Consider the following 16,225-nt stretch of genomic DNA (forward strand, 5'->3'; position numbering starts at 1 on the left):
AGGCCCACCCTCCTACCCTATCCCTGTAACCCTAATCCACTTATCCTGCACATCCCTGAACATTACAGGGCAATTTAGCATGGCCAATCAATGTAACGTTAATAGCTTTGGACTGTAGGAAGCAGCTGGAGCACCCGGAGAAAACCCATGCAGACTCGGTGAAATGTGCAAACTCCACACAGACAGTCACCCGAGGCTGTCAATGAACCTGGATCCTTGGTGCTGAGAGACAGCGGTACTAACACTGAGCCACTGTGCTGCCGTTCATCTGGAACATGAAACAATTAGTAAGATCTGTTAAGCAAGTAAGCAGTAAGCTAAGCTACCGTTAGTTAAATGACTGGCCAGATTCTAGCTGGAAAGACAGCCCTGAAAAAGAGGATTTCTTTTAGGTTGCTATAATGATCAGTGATATATGTTAGGATCTTCTTTCAGGAGGGAATAAAGCAGCTAGGGTCTAGGCCTGAAACGTCAGCTTTTGTGCTCCCGAGATGCTTCTTGGCCTGCTGTGTTCATCCAGCTTCACACTTTATTATCTTGGATTCTCCAGCATCTGCAGTTCCCAATATCTCTTAGATAAAGGTACAGTCTTATTATGGATGGTACTCTGAAAATCACTCATTATCTATAATTAGAGCATAGTAACAATTCTGTTGTTTCATTCACTCTCTGAAACCCGCTGTCAAAATTTCAATAGGTGTATGTGAGGTCAAGTACAAAATCAAATTCCAAATGCAGGGTGCTACTGCTATGACCCTGGATTACATTATAATGTGACGTTTGGCAGCGCAGAAACACTACTGAAAGCAAGTTATGATAACCAATAAAGGGAACGATTACTGACAATTAACTCAAGAGCATAAAAGAGGAATGCACAAAAATTCTAATGAGGCTCAAAAAGGTAGCAAATGATTCCAATCATTTCACAAGAAATAATATAGTTTTGCATTGAGGCTGACTCCACACAATTAAAAAACTAATTACAAATGTATTCTGCAGAAACTGGAATGACCCTGATATATTACCTTAAGAGGATTGACAAACTTTCCCTCAATCTTCATCTTACTGGTGGTCTCAAAGGAATCTGAAGAGTTTTCAACTGGGAAAGACAAACCTGGATTTGACTCAACTGGAATTTTCTCCAAAATAAACTGGATTGTGGTGTCATTCAAGATATGAAAGGCTGGAAAGAGAAATTAAGAATATGAAAGTAGCACAACTCCACCTAATGAAGTAGTATTCTTTAACCAGAAGTAGATATTCTTGAGCACCAAATGGCATTAAATGATTACTTCAGTGGTTCATTTTGAAATAAAATCTCAAGTTTCTCTCCATATTTCCAGTGAAGTGAGACACTCTGCAGTGCCCAAGTTAGTGACCATTCCACACTTCAAAGACAGTGAATGTCAGTCAGGAAAAGCACACAGTCAAATCTGCCCGAGTCCACTCTCAACATTCCCACACACAAAGCCAAAGCAGCTTCTGGGCTCTAAGATTCATACCCACAGTGGGCAGTGCATTGTTTGACTAAGCCACTAGGAAATACAGTGACTTCACTCAGATCTGGCTTGCATAAAACAAAAAGTAGTTGTGTACTGTGAACTAACCTTGACCCTTGTGCACGGAATTGAAGAAATCTTGCCGTGTGAAGTGCAATTCTTCCTGGCTAGAGACACTGGTAGCACCTGAACTTGGCCGAGAGGACTCGCTGGCATCTGGCTTGCAGCCTCGTATATTGTTATTCAGGGAATACAATTTAATGTCTTTAATTTCAACCTGGAGCCGGTTTCTCCCAGAGTCATCCTCACCTGTCACAAAGTTGTGGATTGAAGTCCGGCCTAAGTGCCCAACCAACAACTCAGAGCTTCCAGGTTTCCGTGGGATTGTGACAACTGGTGACTCAATGTTAATGTTCAAAATTAATTTTACTGGGTTCTGTTGAGGAGACACCATCCCACCATCTACATCATCTTCAAGCTCAAAACCAAACGAGTCCCGTGCCTTCCGTGGTTTCTCAAAAAGCAGAACCATCTCACTGTACTCTGCTGTTTTGTTTACCAGGACAGTAGAAACTTTGGACGCTGCACTCTTCAACATGTTTTGGAAGTTATCTTCGAGTTCATCCATAGATAACGTGAGTTCTTTAAGAATTTTTGGGGAATGGTTATAATGTAATGAGGCCATGTGCAGACTCAGCAGAAACTCTTCCTCTGACTGTTCGATAAATTTAAAGCTTAGTGCTTCGCTGTGGTTCATCTCAGTTTCAGGCCTCATGAAAACCAATTGAAAGAAACCAAAGTCACTTACTGCTTCATATGCTTCTGTATTTCCAATGCTCACCACAAAATGGTTCTTTACTTCATCCTGGGTCAAATCTACAAGTTGAAGACAGCCAAGGGACCCATGCATTTCAAATCGGCTACCCATGGAAACGTTTACCTTTGTGCCATTAATACTAGCTGTAGCAATTTTTCTTCCCAATTTCTCTCCACTTGCAAGCCCAACAGTCCGGAGAAGCAGTATATTGAGCCGATGGATTTCTACTGCCATCTGTGTGTTCTGATCATAGGTAGACTGAATGGATTCTCGGTCCTCAAAACTCATTGCTGGATCTACAAGTGACGGCTGTGGACTTGCATCTTCTTTGCCTTTTGGAAAGGATTTCTGTAGGAAGCCAATGAGTTCTACCATGGTTTCTGGATTAAGGATGATGTCCAGGTTATTAACTTGCAATGACATGACCTGTAAAGAGCTGTCCAAGTTCATAGATGGGCAGTCAGAGCTCACAAATTGATATTCTAGTTTAATTAGGACATCATAGTCCTGAGCAGGACAGGACGCAGTGACTTGCTCTTCTAATGCTGAAGTGTTGCTTAATGTGTTTTTATTCTTATCCAATGAGGTACCATTGGCTGATGTAGCAACAGACGAGTGAGGAGAGACAGGGGATTGTGCTCCACTATCTCGAAGACTGCCAGTGGGAACATCAAAACTCAAATTTTTGTGGGAAGCCATCAGCAAGTCAAAGTCTGAACCATAGGTTTGGACAGTATCCACCAACAATAATCCATGTACAGTAAGTGTCACTTCACTGTCATAGGGCCTCTTCACAAAGTTGGAGTTGATGCCAAAAACTTTCAATACAGAGATGTACCGTCCACAACTCTCAACTCCCAGCTGCATGTAATTGACTTTGAATTCTGCTAGGAGTAGCTTGGACTCAACCAATACCTCACGAGTATGCTGCTCAAGTGACATTACGCTCTGTGTCAGGCTCAGCTTTGAATCAAGCAGCTTCCCTCGGCTATCCATCTTCTTAAAGATTTTTTCTCGTCGTAGAGATTGCTGCTCACCTGTTTTCTGCTGCACCTCAGAAGCAGTCACCCTCAACAAAAAGTTGTGCAATGCTGTAATTTTATCCTCATTCACGTGTATTTTCAGCTCAGGCAAGGTCCCAGACAGCATCGCACCAGGACGATTTGGATCAGAGGTGTACATTAACCGCCGTTCTAGCTGTAACAGCACATTAAATTTCTCAACGACATGCGTTGGCCCAACTTCGCTGTCCTGAACATGCTTCCAATTGTCCATGACTCGTCCAACCATGATCTGCATGTCCATGAAGGACAGGCAGTATTTCTCATACAGCTTATTGTTGATAAAATGTTGCTGCAGTTGCTCCTCAGTAAATCCTAAAGTCAGGAATTCTGGAGTCTTTGTTCCAGGATCAGAACTGGGCTCTGGAGGAGGGGTGTTGGGTGGTGTGGCTAGTGGTGTTTTGTACTCATCATCACTGATCTCTTCATCTTGGACTGAAAATTCTCCATTGCCTCTCCCTTTTGGCTCATCTGTAAATATGAAGAATGGATCTAAGAGGACATTGAGAAATCTTAAATTAAAGCTAAAATGCTACAAATGAAGAGCTACAACAGATGAACATCTCAAAGAAAGACAGGCCAACATTTCAAGCACAATCTTCTTTAACTCAAATGTTTATCTATCTTTCAGGTGGCGAGCAACTCGTATTTTCCCAGCAATTATTTTCTTGGTGAACCCACCAGCATCTATATGTTGAAAGAACCCTGATGTGCTTATATAGATTTAATGGAAAACTCAGATGAAATATATGCTCTCCCCCTACTCAAACACATGCCTAACTGGCATTTCATTTGACAGACTCAGGCATTCAATTCCCAAAAAGAGGTGAGACAGACATCACCAACTCTCCTGTCAGGTAAGATCCCCATCTCCTTAAATAACACTACGGTCTGATGCACAGTCCATTAACCGTTATACGGAAACAAACGAAGCTGATCTAGTGGACAGCTCGTAACCTGTTAAACTGAGCACTCATCCACAATGTCATTAGGAACTCCAAGTGATTCTTACTACGAGAGATATTGATAACTGACAGAAGAAAGTTTACCTCCGATATTCGTCAGCAGAATTCGACCTAAATCCACAACAACAAGTACGGAATCTGGGGATTTGAAATCATCGGGAAAAATCACCTGAGGAGCGGAGATATCTAATTTCATCATCCAGCGTTTGTCATTTTCCTACCAGAAACAAAAACTTCCATTAATATCTTTAGGTAACACTTATGTGCCAGTTTTTCCTGTTGAAACCTCCTACTGACCTTATGACTAACAGCAGAAAATTCCAAGATATTTAATAATGTAGTACCCAATTCTTTGCATGAGTTCCTGTGGCACAATTAGAATAACCAATCTGAGAGCTGTTTGTAAATCCCTTGTTATGTAGTTTTGACCTTGCTGCACACAACAGGTGAGGAAAGTACCCTATAATCACAGTTTTCCCCAATCCACCACTCTCAAATCCGAGATTGGCTGAAATGCAGCCAGGCAACCCTCAGTAATACTTAATTTAATTGAGGGGATCTGCCCTTCAAGTGGAATTCTTGTTAAACCAATCTTATAGGATCAGTTCTGTAACTATGGCGGCTATCCCTAGCCAGAATTAACTGCTTACCAAAATAGGCCATAATCCAGTTTAATGGAACTAGTACATGGTCACAGATGGGACAATGCTATATTTGCAATTTATTATAACTATGGTGGATAAAGTCTATTCTGTCTTTCCTACTTCATTCTGAATAATTATCCCAGACTTGATACAACACAAATCATGAATATAGTGAATTTAATATTCGTCCAACAGCCATGTCCATCATAGAAAGATCTTGCATTTCAAGATAGAAAATTTTAACATTTTTGCCTAGATATTATGCTCTACAATGTGGTAAAGGCTCTTTTCAAAGGATGCTTATTTTAATTTGACAACTTAGGTGGCATTTATAAAAAGGTCAGGTTGTTCTTAATGCTGAGATATCTGATAGTAAGGAATTGGAATACAGTGCAATCCTGGAACAGAACATGGCATGACAAGAATTGGTATTGCATTGGACCATTAAACTAGATTCATCAACTGCACGACTTAGCATCCATGAATTTAATTGGTCAGAAATGCCTTGCATTAAGAATTCTGAATAACTGCTCTAACTGATGAAGTTTGCTATCCAACTCATCAGATAACAAAGTTTATGATTTAATTTCAGAATAAGTGTGATAACAAGAATTTGTGAGACGGTCTATTTGGAATGGAGGTGCAGCAACAATGGAAGCAATTGCTTAAATTATATATTTTTATTAAAAATCAGTGCAGCCTGCTTGTGGAGCAATGGTAGTGTCCCTACTCCTGGTCTGGGAGGCCTGGGTTTAAGTCCCACCCGCTCCAGAGATGTGTAATAACATCTGAACAGATTGATCAAAAAAGTATGTTAAATTTTAAAAATTACTGCAGCACATTTTAGAAAATGTAAAATGCAACTTACAATGAATTCGCCCACCAGAAGCTGGTCAATGGTTTGCCTGATTTCAGCCTTTGTTTGCATTTTCAATTTGTTGTACTGCCGTCTAGCAGCTTCCGCTACCCGTAGTTCAAGTTCTGACTGGTAGCCAAAGCCTATTAAAATGGGGAAAAGAAATCCATAACCTAATGTCAAAAGGTATCATTTTGAAAGCTCCAGATTCTAATTAACAAACTAAGACAAAAAATGCAGCGTGATTTAATGCAAGTACAAAAAGGAAAATAAACAGTTGGATGAGCTTTCTTCTAAACAAACCCTACTTATGGAATATCAGAATATCTTGCCCTTTCTCAGGTAATCTAAATTAAAGTGGCAGGGGGCTGGAAACCAGAGCACCAGGTCAGAAAGTGGAGGGAAATAAGGAGAAGGTACATGTTAGGACCAATAAACAAGAAAGGACGGACAGGCAGAGATAGGTAAATGAATACAATGATACTAGTGGGCTGAAATGTGTTTATTTTCAATACAAGGAATATTACAGGTAAGGCAGATGAGCTTACAGCCTGTGTCAGTACATGGGACTATGATGTTGTGGCCATTAAAAGACTTGGTTGAGAGAGGGACAGGACTGGCTGCTCAAAGTAATGTTCCACGGTTTCATTGTTTTAGCTGAGAGAGAGGAATGTAAAAAAGGTGGAGGAATTGCATTACTAATGGGGGGACTGTTATATCTGCACCAGAGAGGACATACTGGAGTGCTGATCCACTGAGGCAATATGGGTACGGCTCAAAAATAAGATGGCTGCAATCCCTCTGACAGGATTATACTATAGGCTCCCCAACAGCAACCCAGACATTGAGGTACAAATAGGCAAGCAAATTATGGAAAGGTGCAATAAAAAGAGTTGTTACAGCGGGTGACTAACTTCCCCGATATTGTCTGGGACTCCCTTGGGGCAAGAGGCTTGGATGGGGCAGAATTGTTAAGTTGTTATGGGGAGGCAATGGCCTAGTAAGTATTATCACTGGACTATTAATCCTGAGACCCAGATAACGTCCTGGAGACCAGAGTTCGAAACCTGCCACGGCAGATGGTGGGATTTGAATTCAATAAATATCTGGAATTAACAATCTAATGCTGACCGTGAATCCATTGTCAACTGTCAGGAAAAACCCATCTGGTTAACTAATGTCCTTTAGGAAAGGAAACTGCAATCCTTACCTGGTCTGGCCTACCTGAGACTCCAGACCCACAACAATGTGGTTGACTCTTAACTGCCCTCTGGGCAATTAGGGATGGGCAATAAATGCTGTCTAACCAGTGATGCCCTCATCCTGTCAATGAATAAAGGGATAAAAAGTGCACCCAAGTGGGTTTCTTCAAACAGCATTTGGATTGTCTAACAAGAGGGACCATACTGGACCTTGTACTGGCCAATGAGCTCGGCCAGGCAAGTGACCCTTCAGTGGGAGAGCATTTTGGAAACAGGAATCACAACTCCTTAAGTTTTAAGACAGCTCTGAATAAGAACCTTATGGCAAGGTACTAAAATTGGGTGGGAGAGGGCAAATTACGGCAGTATTAGGCAGGAGTTAGGGTGTGTTAACTGGGAGGAGCTGCTACCAGCCAAGTCCACATATGACATGAGGGAATTGTTTAAAGACCTGATGAGAGTTCAGGACTGGTATGTTTCAGTAAGGAGGAAGGACAAGGATGGCAAAGTAAGGGATCTTTGGACAAAGAGGGAAGTTATGAATTTAGTCAAAAAGTGAAGAGAAGCACATGCAAGGTTCCGGAAGCTAATTTCGGACAGGGCCCATGAGGAATATAAAAGAAAGCAGGAAGGAACTCAAGCAGGGGCCACAAAATGACCTTGGCAAATACAGTTAAAGAGTATGCCAAGGTGTTCTACTCATACATTAAAAAACAAGAGGATAACTAGGGAGAATGTAGGACCACATCAGAATAACAGGAGGGGGGCTTGTGTTTGGAGGCAGAGGATGTGGGTGAGATCCTAAATGAGTGCTTAAGGTAGGTGGGTGGGTTATTAAGTTTGCAGCTGATACAAAAATCGGTAGAGTTGCGGACAGCATAAAAAGCTGCCAAAGGATACAGCAGGATATAGATCAGTTGCACATTTGGGTGAAGAAATGGCAGATGGAGTCTCAGTGTGAGATGCTGCAATTTGGGAGATCAAGTGTTAAGGAAAAGCATACAGTAAATGGCAGGACTCTGAACAGCATTGATATACAGGGGGATCTTGGAATTCAAGTCCATAGCTCCCTGAAAGTGGCCACACAAGTAGACAGAGTAGTGAAAAAGGTGTATGGCATGCTTGCCTTTATTGGTCGGGGAACTGAGTACAAAAGTTAGGGTATCATGTTGCAGCTTTTTAATACTTAATTTAAGCCACACTTAGAGTGCTACATTCAATTCTGGTTGCCACAATACATGAACGATGTGGAAGCTTTGGAGAGGGTGCAGAAGAGATTCACCATAATGCTACCAGAATTAGAGGGTATGAACTATAGGAGAGACTAGAACACTCAGGTTGTTTTCTCTGGAGCGGCAGAGGCTGAGGGGTAGCCTGATAGAAGTCTATAAAATTATGAGATGCACAGATAGCCTTGACAGTCAGAATCTTTTTCCCAGAGCTGAAATTTCTAAAACTAGCCAGCATGCATCTAAGGTTCAACGGAGTTGTGAGGCGTAAGTTTTTTTTAGAAAAGACAGTGGTAGGAGTGTGAAATATGCTGCCAGGGATAGTGGTGGAGGCAGATATGAAAGATGCATTTAAGAGACTTTTAGATAAGTCCATGAATATGCAAGGAACGGAGCGATAATGACCACGGGCAGGCAGAAGGGATTAGTTTAATTTGGCATCATGTTCAGTAAAGTATTGTGGGCTGAAGGGCTGTTTCTATGCTGTAACTGTTCTACATTCTATTTCTTCCTCTTGTAGTTCAGACTGTGGGAGAACATACATTTTATTATCTTAGATTATAATCTGAGGCTGGATGAACACAGCAGGCCCAGCAGCATCTCAGGAGCACAAAAGCTCCTGAGATGCTGCTGGGCCTGCTGTGTTCATCCAGCCTCACATTTTATTATCTTAGATTCTCCAGCATCTGCAGTTCCCATTATCATTGTTTATAATCTAACTTCTTTTCCTTATTGAAACCTCTCCCTTATTCTGAAGCAATGTAAGTATAGGCAACAGGCATAAAAACATTACTACCCCCAGAACGAAACCTGAAAAATAAATTGAATAGTTTAAAATATATTTTTTGTTTCTACATTTTCATCCTTCATTACATGAATCATTACATCACTAGAATATTGTTCTGGAGATGCTGGAAATCCTTCAGAACTTCACCCAAGTGGGCATGCTTACAAATGACAAGAACTCTTAACAGGATATAAGGAAGGACAGCTACGAAAAAAAACTTCAGTTACTTAAGATCTTCCATGGAAACCTTCAAAAGTGAGAGAAATCAGTAGGTACCAAAGGAAATATTGTGTGAGAAATAAAGACATTGGTTGAAGAAGTGAGATTTAGGCATATTAATGAATGGAAGTTCGTAACATAAGCGCCCCTCTAAACAGCTAAAGGCATAGCAAATAATGAGCGTTGAGAGGAATTAGAGGTAAGAATTAAAATACAAAGGGAGCTGTGGACCTACAGCATGTTACAGAGTTAGGTCATTGCAAATTCTAAGTGTGAAGCATCGTTGGACCAGAAGCCAATCAAAGTCAATCACGGCAGAATAATGGATGATTGCAATTTGCTAGGAGATAGAATACTGGCAGAGGATTGGGCAAAATCAAACTTACACAGGGAGAGAGCTAAGAAGGAGAGCTTGTATTAGTGCGTCTGACAATGGCAAATCCTTAGTGAAGATTTCAGCAACAGATGGTCTGAAGCAAGGACGGCTAGTGGGAAATGTTACAGCAAAGGAAACAGGTGGTCTTTGCCTCAGAGAGAATATGGGATTTGAAATTCTACTCAGGTTTGAATAGTTGAAGTTTTTCCAGTCTACTTGAACACAAGACTGTGCTGGAAAGATGGATGAAGTTGGTAGAGGACTCAGAGTTGGTGTCTGGGGCCACAAATACAAGCGTTCACCATAACCAGGTTCAGTTATTAGGGAGAAATTGCTGAAGATGTGGTTCATCAGATAAAACCATCCTTTATTGCTTATTGGGAAATACTACTGAATTTACTTCATTCTTTTTTCCTGACCTGAGGTATGAACTTTGCCCTTGTAGAAGAAATCTGCAACTTTCTTGATTACTAGAGGGTTGTAGATGATATTAAGAGGCCGAGTGCTGACTTCCAATCTCCTCTCGTAGTTACTGCGAATTGGATTTTTTTCGTAAACCATTTCAAACACAGATGGCATCTTACATAGTGAGCGAAAAGCTGTAAAATATGAGAAGCAATAATTATCCAACTCCAAAAAAATGACTATGCCTTGTGCAATATGATGCTCACAATGTTCGCCAGCACTGGTGCTACCTCTTTATCGTGGAAAATCTGTTCAACAGAACATGCTGTATTGAATCACAAAGTACAAATCCAAAGCATGAAGGTGATCCTCAACAGCACCAATTTCCAGACATTCCCAATGCTCCTTCTTTCAAAAATAATTTGTGCAAAGTTAAAAAAGACTTAAAAATTTTTTGGTTTAAATGAATTTAAGTCAGAGTCATATTGTATGTACTTCATAAACTGATTTTCTCTCCTTAACATTCCCTCATAACAATTCAGGACAGAGTACATCTCAGAAAACTACTTCTGATCCTAGCAATAAAGGTGACAATTTCTGGTACCTACTTCTTAACTTTAAATGGATTTTATCTATATTTTTCAGTCATAAAAGGAAAATTAATATTCTAGCATAATGCCACCCAGATGCTTACCTGTTGCCTCAGATGTGGAGCGTAAACCCAATGTTTGAGATAAGCTTGCAGCATCTTTTTCCTGAAACAAAGGATTCATACAGATTGGATTCTTTAAATGGTTCACTGTTCTCCATTACTAATCTGTGATTCCATTCAGATAGGACAACAGGAGTTAATGCAAATCAAGCTAATTGCATCTTTGGTGCCACATTTCACTTCCTTCTACTAGAAAAATCAAAACAATGGAATACAAAGGGAGAAATCCCACAAATTTATCATGAAATATAACTCAATATAATTCAAAAAAAGATTTGAATTGTTGTTATAAAAGCTGACCCTAGTCTACTTTTCCACAACATCAACTGATTCAGTCCCTGGGCTCGAATCCAACTCTATCCCAATAAACGCTGCTAAAACCCATGCATCAATTTTGAGAGATAATGGGAACTGCAGATGCTGGAGAATCCAAGATAACAAAGTGTGGAGCTGGATGAACACAGCAGGCCCAGCAGCATCTCAGGGGCACAAAAGCTGACGTTTGATGAAGGGTCTAGGCCCAAAACATCAGCTTTTGTGTTCCTGAGATGCTGCTTGGCCTGGTGTGTTCATCCAGCTTCACACTTTGTTATCACCAATTTTGAGATTTGGCTCGGAGTATAAACAAACCAATATAGATGATAAAATGAAAATTTCCTGGGACAAATGCATACAAGAAAGTCTTTATGAGCACTTTTATCAGCTACATCATGAGCCTATTGCAAAGGTTATACACACAACATTAATTTTCATGTACATAATAACTTTAGCAAAAATAAATACTCCAAGACTTTTCACAAAGGTGACTCTAACATCAGTATGACTAGGGAGGAAGAAATAAGAGCTCAATAACAATGAAATGCTTCAAGGGGCTGGTCACTGACCACATCAATTCCAGTCTCCCAGCTTGCTTATTGACTTAACAGGTCCACAGAGGAGGAAACATCCCTAGCCCTGCACTCATTCCTGGAAGATTTGGACAAAAACACCCATGCTAGACTCCAGCTCATGGACTACTGCTCCACCTTCAACACCATAATCCCCTCCAGACTGATCTCAAAACTGCGATCTTGCTCTCAGCTCCACCCTCTGCAACTGGATCCTCAGCTTTCTGACCAACAGAAGACAATGAAAATTGGTAACTGCATCTTTTCCACAGTAACGTGCAACACTGGAGCCCACACCACCCTTCCATCCCGCCCAAGGATGCATCCTCAGCCCCCTACTGTACCCCCTGCATACAAACAACTGTGGTGCCAAAATATGAACAAACACTACTTACAAATTTGCTGATGACGCCATCATAGTCGGACAGATATTTAACAACAGCAAGTCAAACTACAGAAGGGAGACAGAGGATTTGGTAATGTGGTGCAATGAAAACAAGCTGTGTCTCCACGTTGCCAAAACTAAAGAACTGGTCATTGACTTCAGAACGAAAGGAGGAGAACCTGTCCCCATCTTCATCATATGGAACGGAGGGTGAAGAGAGGGTGAAAAGTAGCAAGCTCCTCACAGTGACGATAACTGACAACCTGTCTTGGGCTTCCCATGCAGATGTGACAGTCAAGAAAGCATAACAACATCTCTTCCTCAGGCAATTCAGGAAATTTGGCATGTCCATAAGGTTCCTCTCCAACTTCTACAGATGCACCATTGAAGACATACTGTCCGGGTGCATAAGAGTCTGGTATGGCAAATGCTCTGCCCAGGACTGTAATAAACTACAGAAGGTTGTGCGCACAGCCCAGACCATTATGGAAGCCAAACTTCCATCCGTGGACTCCACTTACACAGACTGCTGCCGTAGAAAAGCTGCCAACATCAAAGACACATTGTCGCCTGGTAATGACCTTCTACAACCTCTTCCATCAGGCAGAAAATACAGAAGTCTGAACAAACACATGAGCAGGTTCAGGCACAGCTCCTTCCTATCCACTTTTAGGCTGATGAATGGACTCACCAGCCTCAAATCTTGCTAATATTGATCTTGCCTAGTGGATGCCCTGTGCAATGCAACCCGTGTGACACCGCCTTCGTCTTTTTTGATCTGTATATCCTTTGCTTCCTATGATCTGCCTGTATCACTCCTAAACAAATCTGTCCACTATATTTTGGTACACGTCAATAAATCAATCAAGAGTTGGCTAAAGGTACTCTTGAAAGCGAGCTAAGATGCAGCAACAGACAATGATTTAAAGATTAGAATTCCAGATAGTGGGATCACGATAATCAAAAGACCGTGTCACTTTTGAGAGGGAGAAGAAACTTACATTGATCAAAGGGAATGTAGGAGTAGAGGGACCTGGGGCATATATGTACAAATCGGTTGAACAAGAAGTTCAAGAACCATACAGGGTCCTGTGGTTTATAAACAGAGGCTACAATATTAAGGAAGCAACGATACACAGGATCTCTCTGAACTGGAGAACTGTACCAGGGCTAATATAATTCTAGACACAGCACATTTGAAGCAATGTGAAGGCAATTTTTTTGGGGGTAAGTGGGGGAGGTGAAAGTGTTGTGGTAGCGGTGGCTCTGGACTTGAGTTCTACGTTAGGACTTGATGATCGTGGAAGGTATGTTTATAACATGGCAATGCAGGTTAATTATCAAATTGTTTGACCTTTCAATGCAGGAAGTAGCCTTCTAGTCAGCCACGTTTGACATGGAGTGACATCCCTAAAGCTATAAAATCTGGCGACAAGCTTCCTTGAAAATTCTAACAGAGGTAAGCACTGCTTTGTCTTCCCCAATTCCAGTAGTGAGAGAAGAGAAAAGAAGGTGGCTGCAACAGAGTGGGTGGAGAAAAGATTTATAAGAATGGTTCCAGGAATTGGACACTTCACTTAAGAGGTCAGACTGAAGAAGCTACAGTTGTTCTCAAAAAAGATTAAGATGAAATTTGATGGAAGTGCTCAAATTCATGAGTTATTTGGATATTGGAGACTGAGAGAGCTGTTTACATTGGCTGAAGGGTTAAAAGCCAGAAGTCATTGAGTTCAGGAAAAAGAAATAAAGATGACCAGCTGAAAAATTTTCTTTTATATAGTATGTAGTTTGGATCTAAAATGCACCTGTTACAAACATGTTGCTTTCACAAATGTATTAGATAACTGTCTGAGAGAAAAAAAATTGTCAGGCTACAGAGAACACACAGGGAAATTACAGACTCAAACGCAACTGTTGTGTATTGACACCTACCGGTTTGGGTGAAACTAGGACAGGGAATAAGGATCCTTGTGTTGCCAAGTCTCGCAGGAACAGGCCTCCCAGCTGTACAGAGAACAATGATGATTCTGTGCGAGGGGAGGACTCCACGCCAATTTTCACACCTGAAAAGGTTGAACAAAACATTGTAATTGTTTCTCCCAATGCAGGATTTTAAAATGTTTCACAATCAAATGTTTCTGCACTTTCAGAACAATTTCCTCAAACCAAAACAGACATGATGGTTAACGGACATCCCAAAATATAATCCATCCTCTTTTCTCTAAGATTTCTATGCTGAGCGAATAAACTTTGTACTAGTTTCCAGAAGTTACCATACTGTAAAAAGAAAAGGAATGAAGATTTATTTTTTAAAAGGGAAGGTTCAAGCAAACTAGAGTAGCAAAAAATTTAATAGTGACAAGTGGAAAACTGGAAATCCGACTTCACAATCATAGGCATGCCATCACGCTCACCAAATACAAGGTGGGAACCAGAACACTTTCCCCTTCTTTTCTTTCCTGCATCTCTCAGCTATGTCAAAATGCACAAACAAGGTACAAGAGAAGGCCACCTGGCACTCTGAGCATGCTCCACCATTCATTAAGATCATGACCTGTCTGATTTTAATTAGATTATTGCATCTCACCAGTAATCTTTTATCCCCTTGGTAACCAAGCGTCTATCTACCGCTGCCTTAAGAGTATTTAAGATTCTGAATCCTGTGCCTCTTAAAGAAAGGGAATTCCAAAGACTCAAAAAATTGTTTCCTTATCTATCTTAAATGAATATTCCCGATTTTTAAAATTAGATTAGATTACCTACAGTGTGGAAACAGGCCCTTCGGCCCAACAAGTCCACACCACCCCTTGAAGCATCCCACACAGACCCATTCCTCTATAACCCACACACCCCTGAACACTATGGGCAATTTAGCATGGCCAATCCACCTAACCTGCACATCTTTGGACTGTGGGAGGAAACCGGAGCACAAGGAGGAAACCATGCAGACAGGGGGAGAATGTGCAAACTCCACACAGACAGACAGTCACCTGAGGCCGGAATCGAACCTGGGTCCCTGGAGCTGAGACTGTCGTGCTAACCACTGAGCCACCGTGCCGCCCCAAATCAATAAGATCTGGCTGGCCTTTGGTAAATGCCTCTAAAACACGCCATCACAACTGGTTAGATAATTAGAATATCAATTAATGCCAAAAAATGAACTCAGGAGTTAAGTGATATTCATGTAGTCAGCGATTTTTGTAACATACGTATCACTAGCTGTAAATGCCAGCCTTTTCTACTACCATCACTTAAGGTTTAAAATCCAGTCTTGAGATCACGTAAGCATCGTTTTTACTTTATCCTTTAATTTTTCTTCCTTTTAGTGACATTGTTAGTGGTGCTCTCCATTAGGAGAGTTGATCTTTCAACAAGGATTCACAATAAATAAATAACTAAAATGGCTCCAGAGTTTCTTGGCAACCCAAGAATCTACATAAATTACCTGAAAATTCCAAGTCCACAAAGGCTGTCTCTGTCTCATCAAGGCCCATGTCTTTATCATGTTTGAGCAAGCTGACAGTCGCCCTTTGTAGCAGGAAGTTTAGTTTGATGAACACACGGTCCCTCCTTGTGAATGTATTCATGTTCGATGTGTCAGTCATGGTGTCAAAGATTTCATCAGCTGCTAAAAAAACAAAGAAAACAAAAGTTGACCTTGGAATTTTTAGAGAAACTACGTAACATAATGTGTAAACAATTATCAGATTATCTCTTGCTTCCAGTATTCCAGTTTGATGATCAACCAGGTACAGTGTTTAAAATTTGAAATAATTGACAATATATTATGAACTCCGTGAGCACTGCTGTGAGAGACCCAGTCAGACTAAGACATCATGTAAGGATACATCCATATTCTGTACTGTGAATGAAAATTGATTGGTCACAAATTTAACAAAATAAAGGTTGTAGTTGGCTGCAGTAAGAGGCCTGGAGCCTAAGTTTCATTTTAAAATTAGCTATGCAAGGGGAGTCAAAACACATCAACCTTTTGCTGTAATAAAAAAAAGCAGAAAGTTGACAATTGAGAATTTTCCAGATAGAGTATCAGAAACTGCAAGGATATTATGTGCCACTTTTTACATGGGTTGTGACTAAATTTAAACATTTTGTAAAATGTAGAAACATACAAATACTTCAGAAATGTCCACTGCAGCAGAATATCTTTCTCCAAATCCATT

At 40.8% G+C, this 16,225-nt stretch overlaps 1 protein-coding gene across 6 annotated transcripts in view; it reads right to left on the minus strand.

The window, feature by feature from the left end:
• Window positions 1-16,225, minus strand: part of vps13d (vacuolar protein sorting 13 homolog D) — a 276,898-nt gene that overhangs the window by 224,141 nt on the left and 36,532 nt on the right. For 5 of the 6 annotated variants that reach the window (XM_059638090.1, XM_048561115.2, XM_048561116.2 and 2 more), the window contains exons 12-19: window positions 15,490-15,672; window positions 13,977-14,107; window positions 10,755-10,815; window positions 10,075-10,254; window positions 5,855-5,985; window positions 4,427-4,559; window positions 1,608-3,848; window positions 1,026-1,183 (exon numbers count right to left, since the gene is read on the minus strand). In XM_059638090.1, the coding sequence (XP_059494073.1) occupies window positions 1,026-1,183; window positions 1,608-3,848; window positions 4,427-4,559; window positions 5,855-5,985; window positions 10,075-10,254; window positions 10,755-10,815; window positions 13,977-14,107; window positions 15,490-15,672 (3,218 nt within the window). The remainder of the gene's footprint in view (window positions 1-1,025; window positions 1,184-1,607; window positions 3,849-4,426; window positions 4,560-5,854; window positions 5,986-10,074; window positions 10,255-10,754; window positions 10,816-13,976; window positions 14,108-15,489; window positions 15,673-16,225) is intronic. The other variant, XM_048561113.2, reaches the window with a different exon arrangement.

This window comes from Stegostoma tigrinum, chromosome 28 (assembly GCF_030684315.1).
Source record: "Stegostoma tigrinum isolate sSteTig4 chromosome 28, sSteTig4.hap1, whole genome shotgun sequence".
Taxonomy (NCBI): domain Eukaryota; kingdom Metazoa; phylum Chordata; class Chondrichthyes; order Orectolobiformes; family Stegostomatidae; genus Stegostoma; species Stegostoma tigrinum.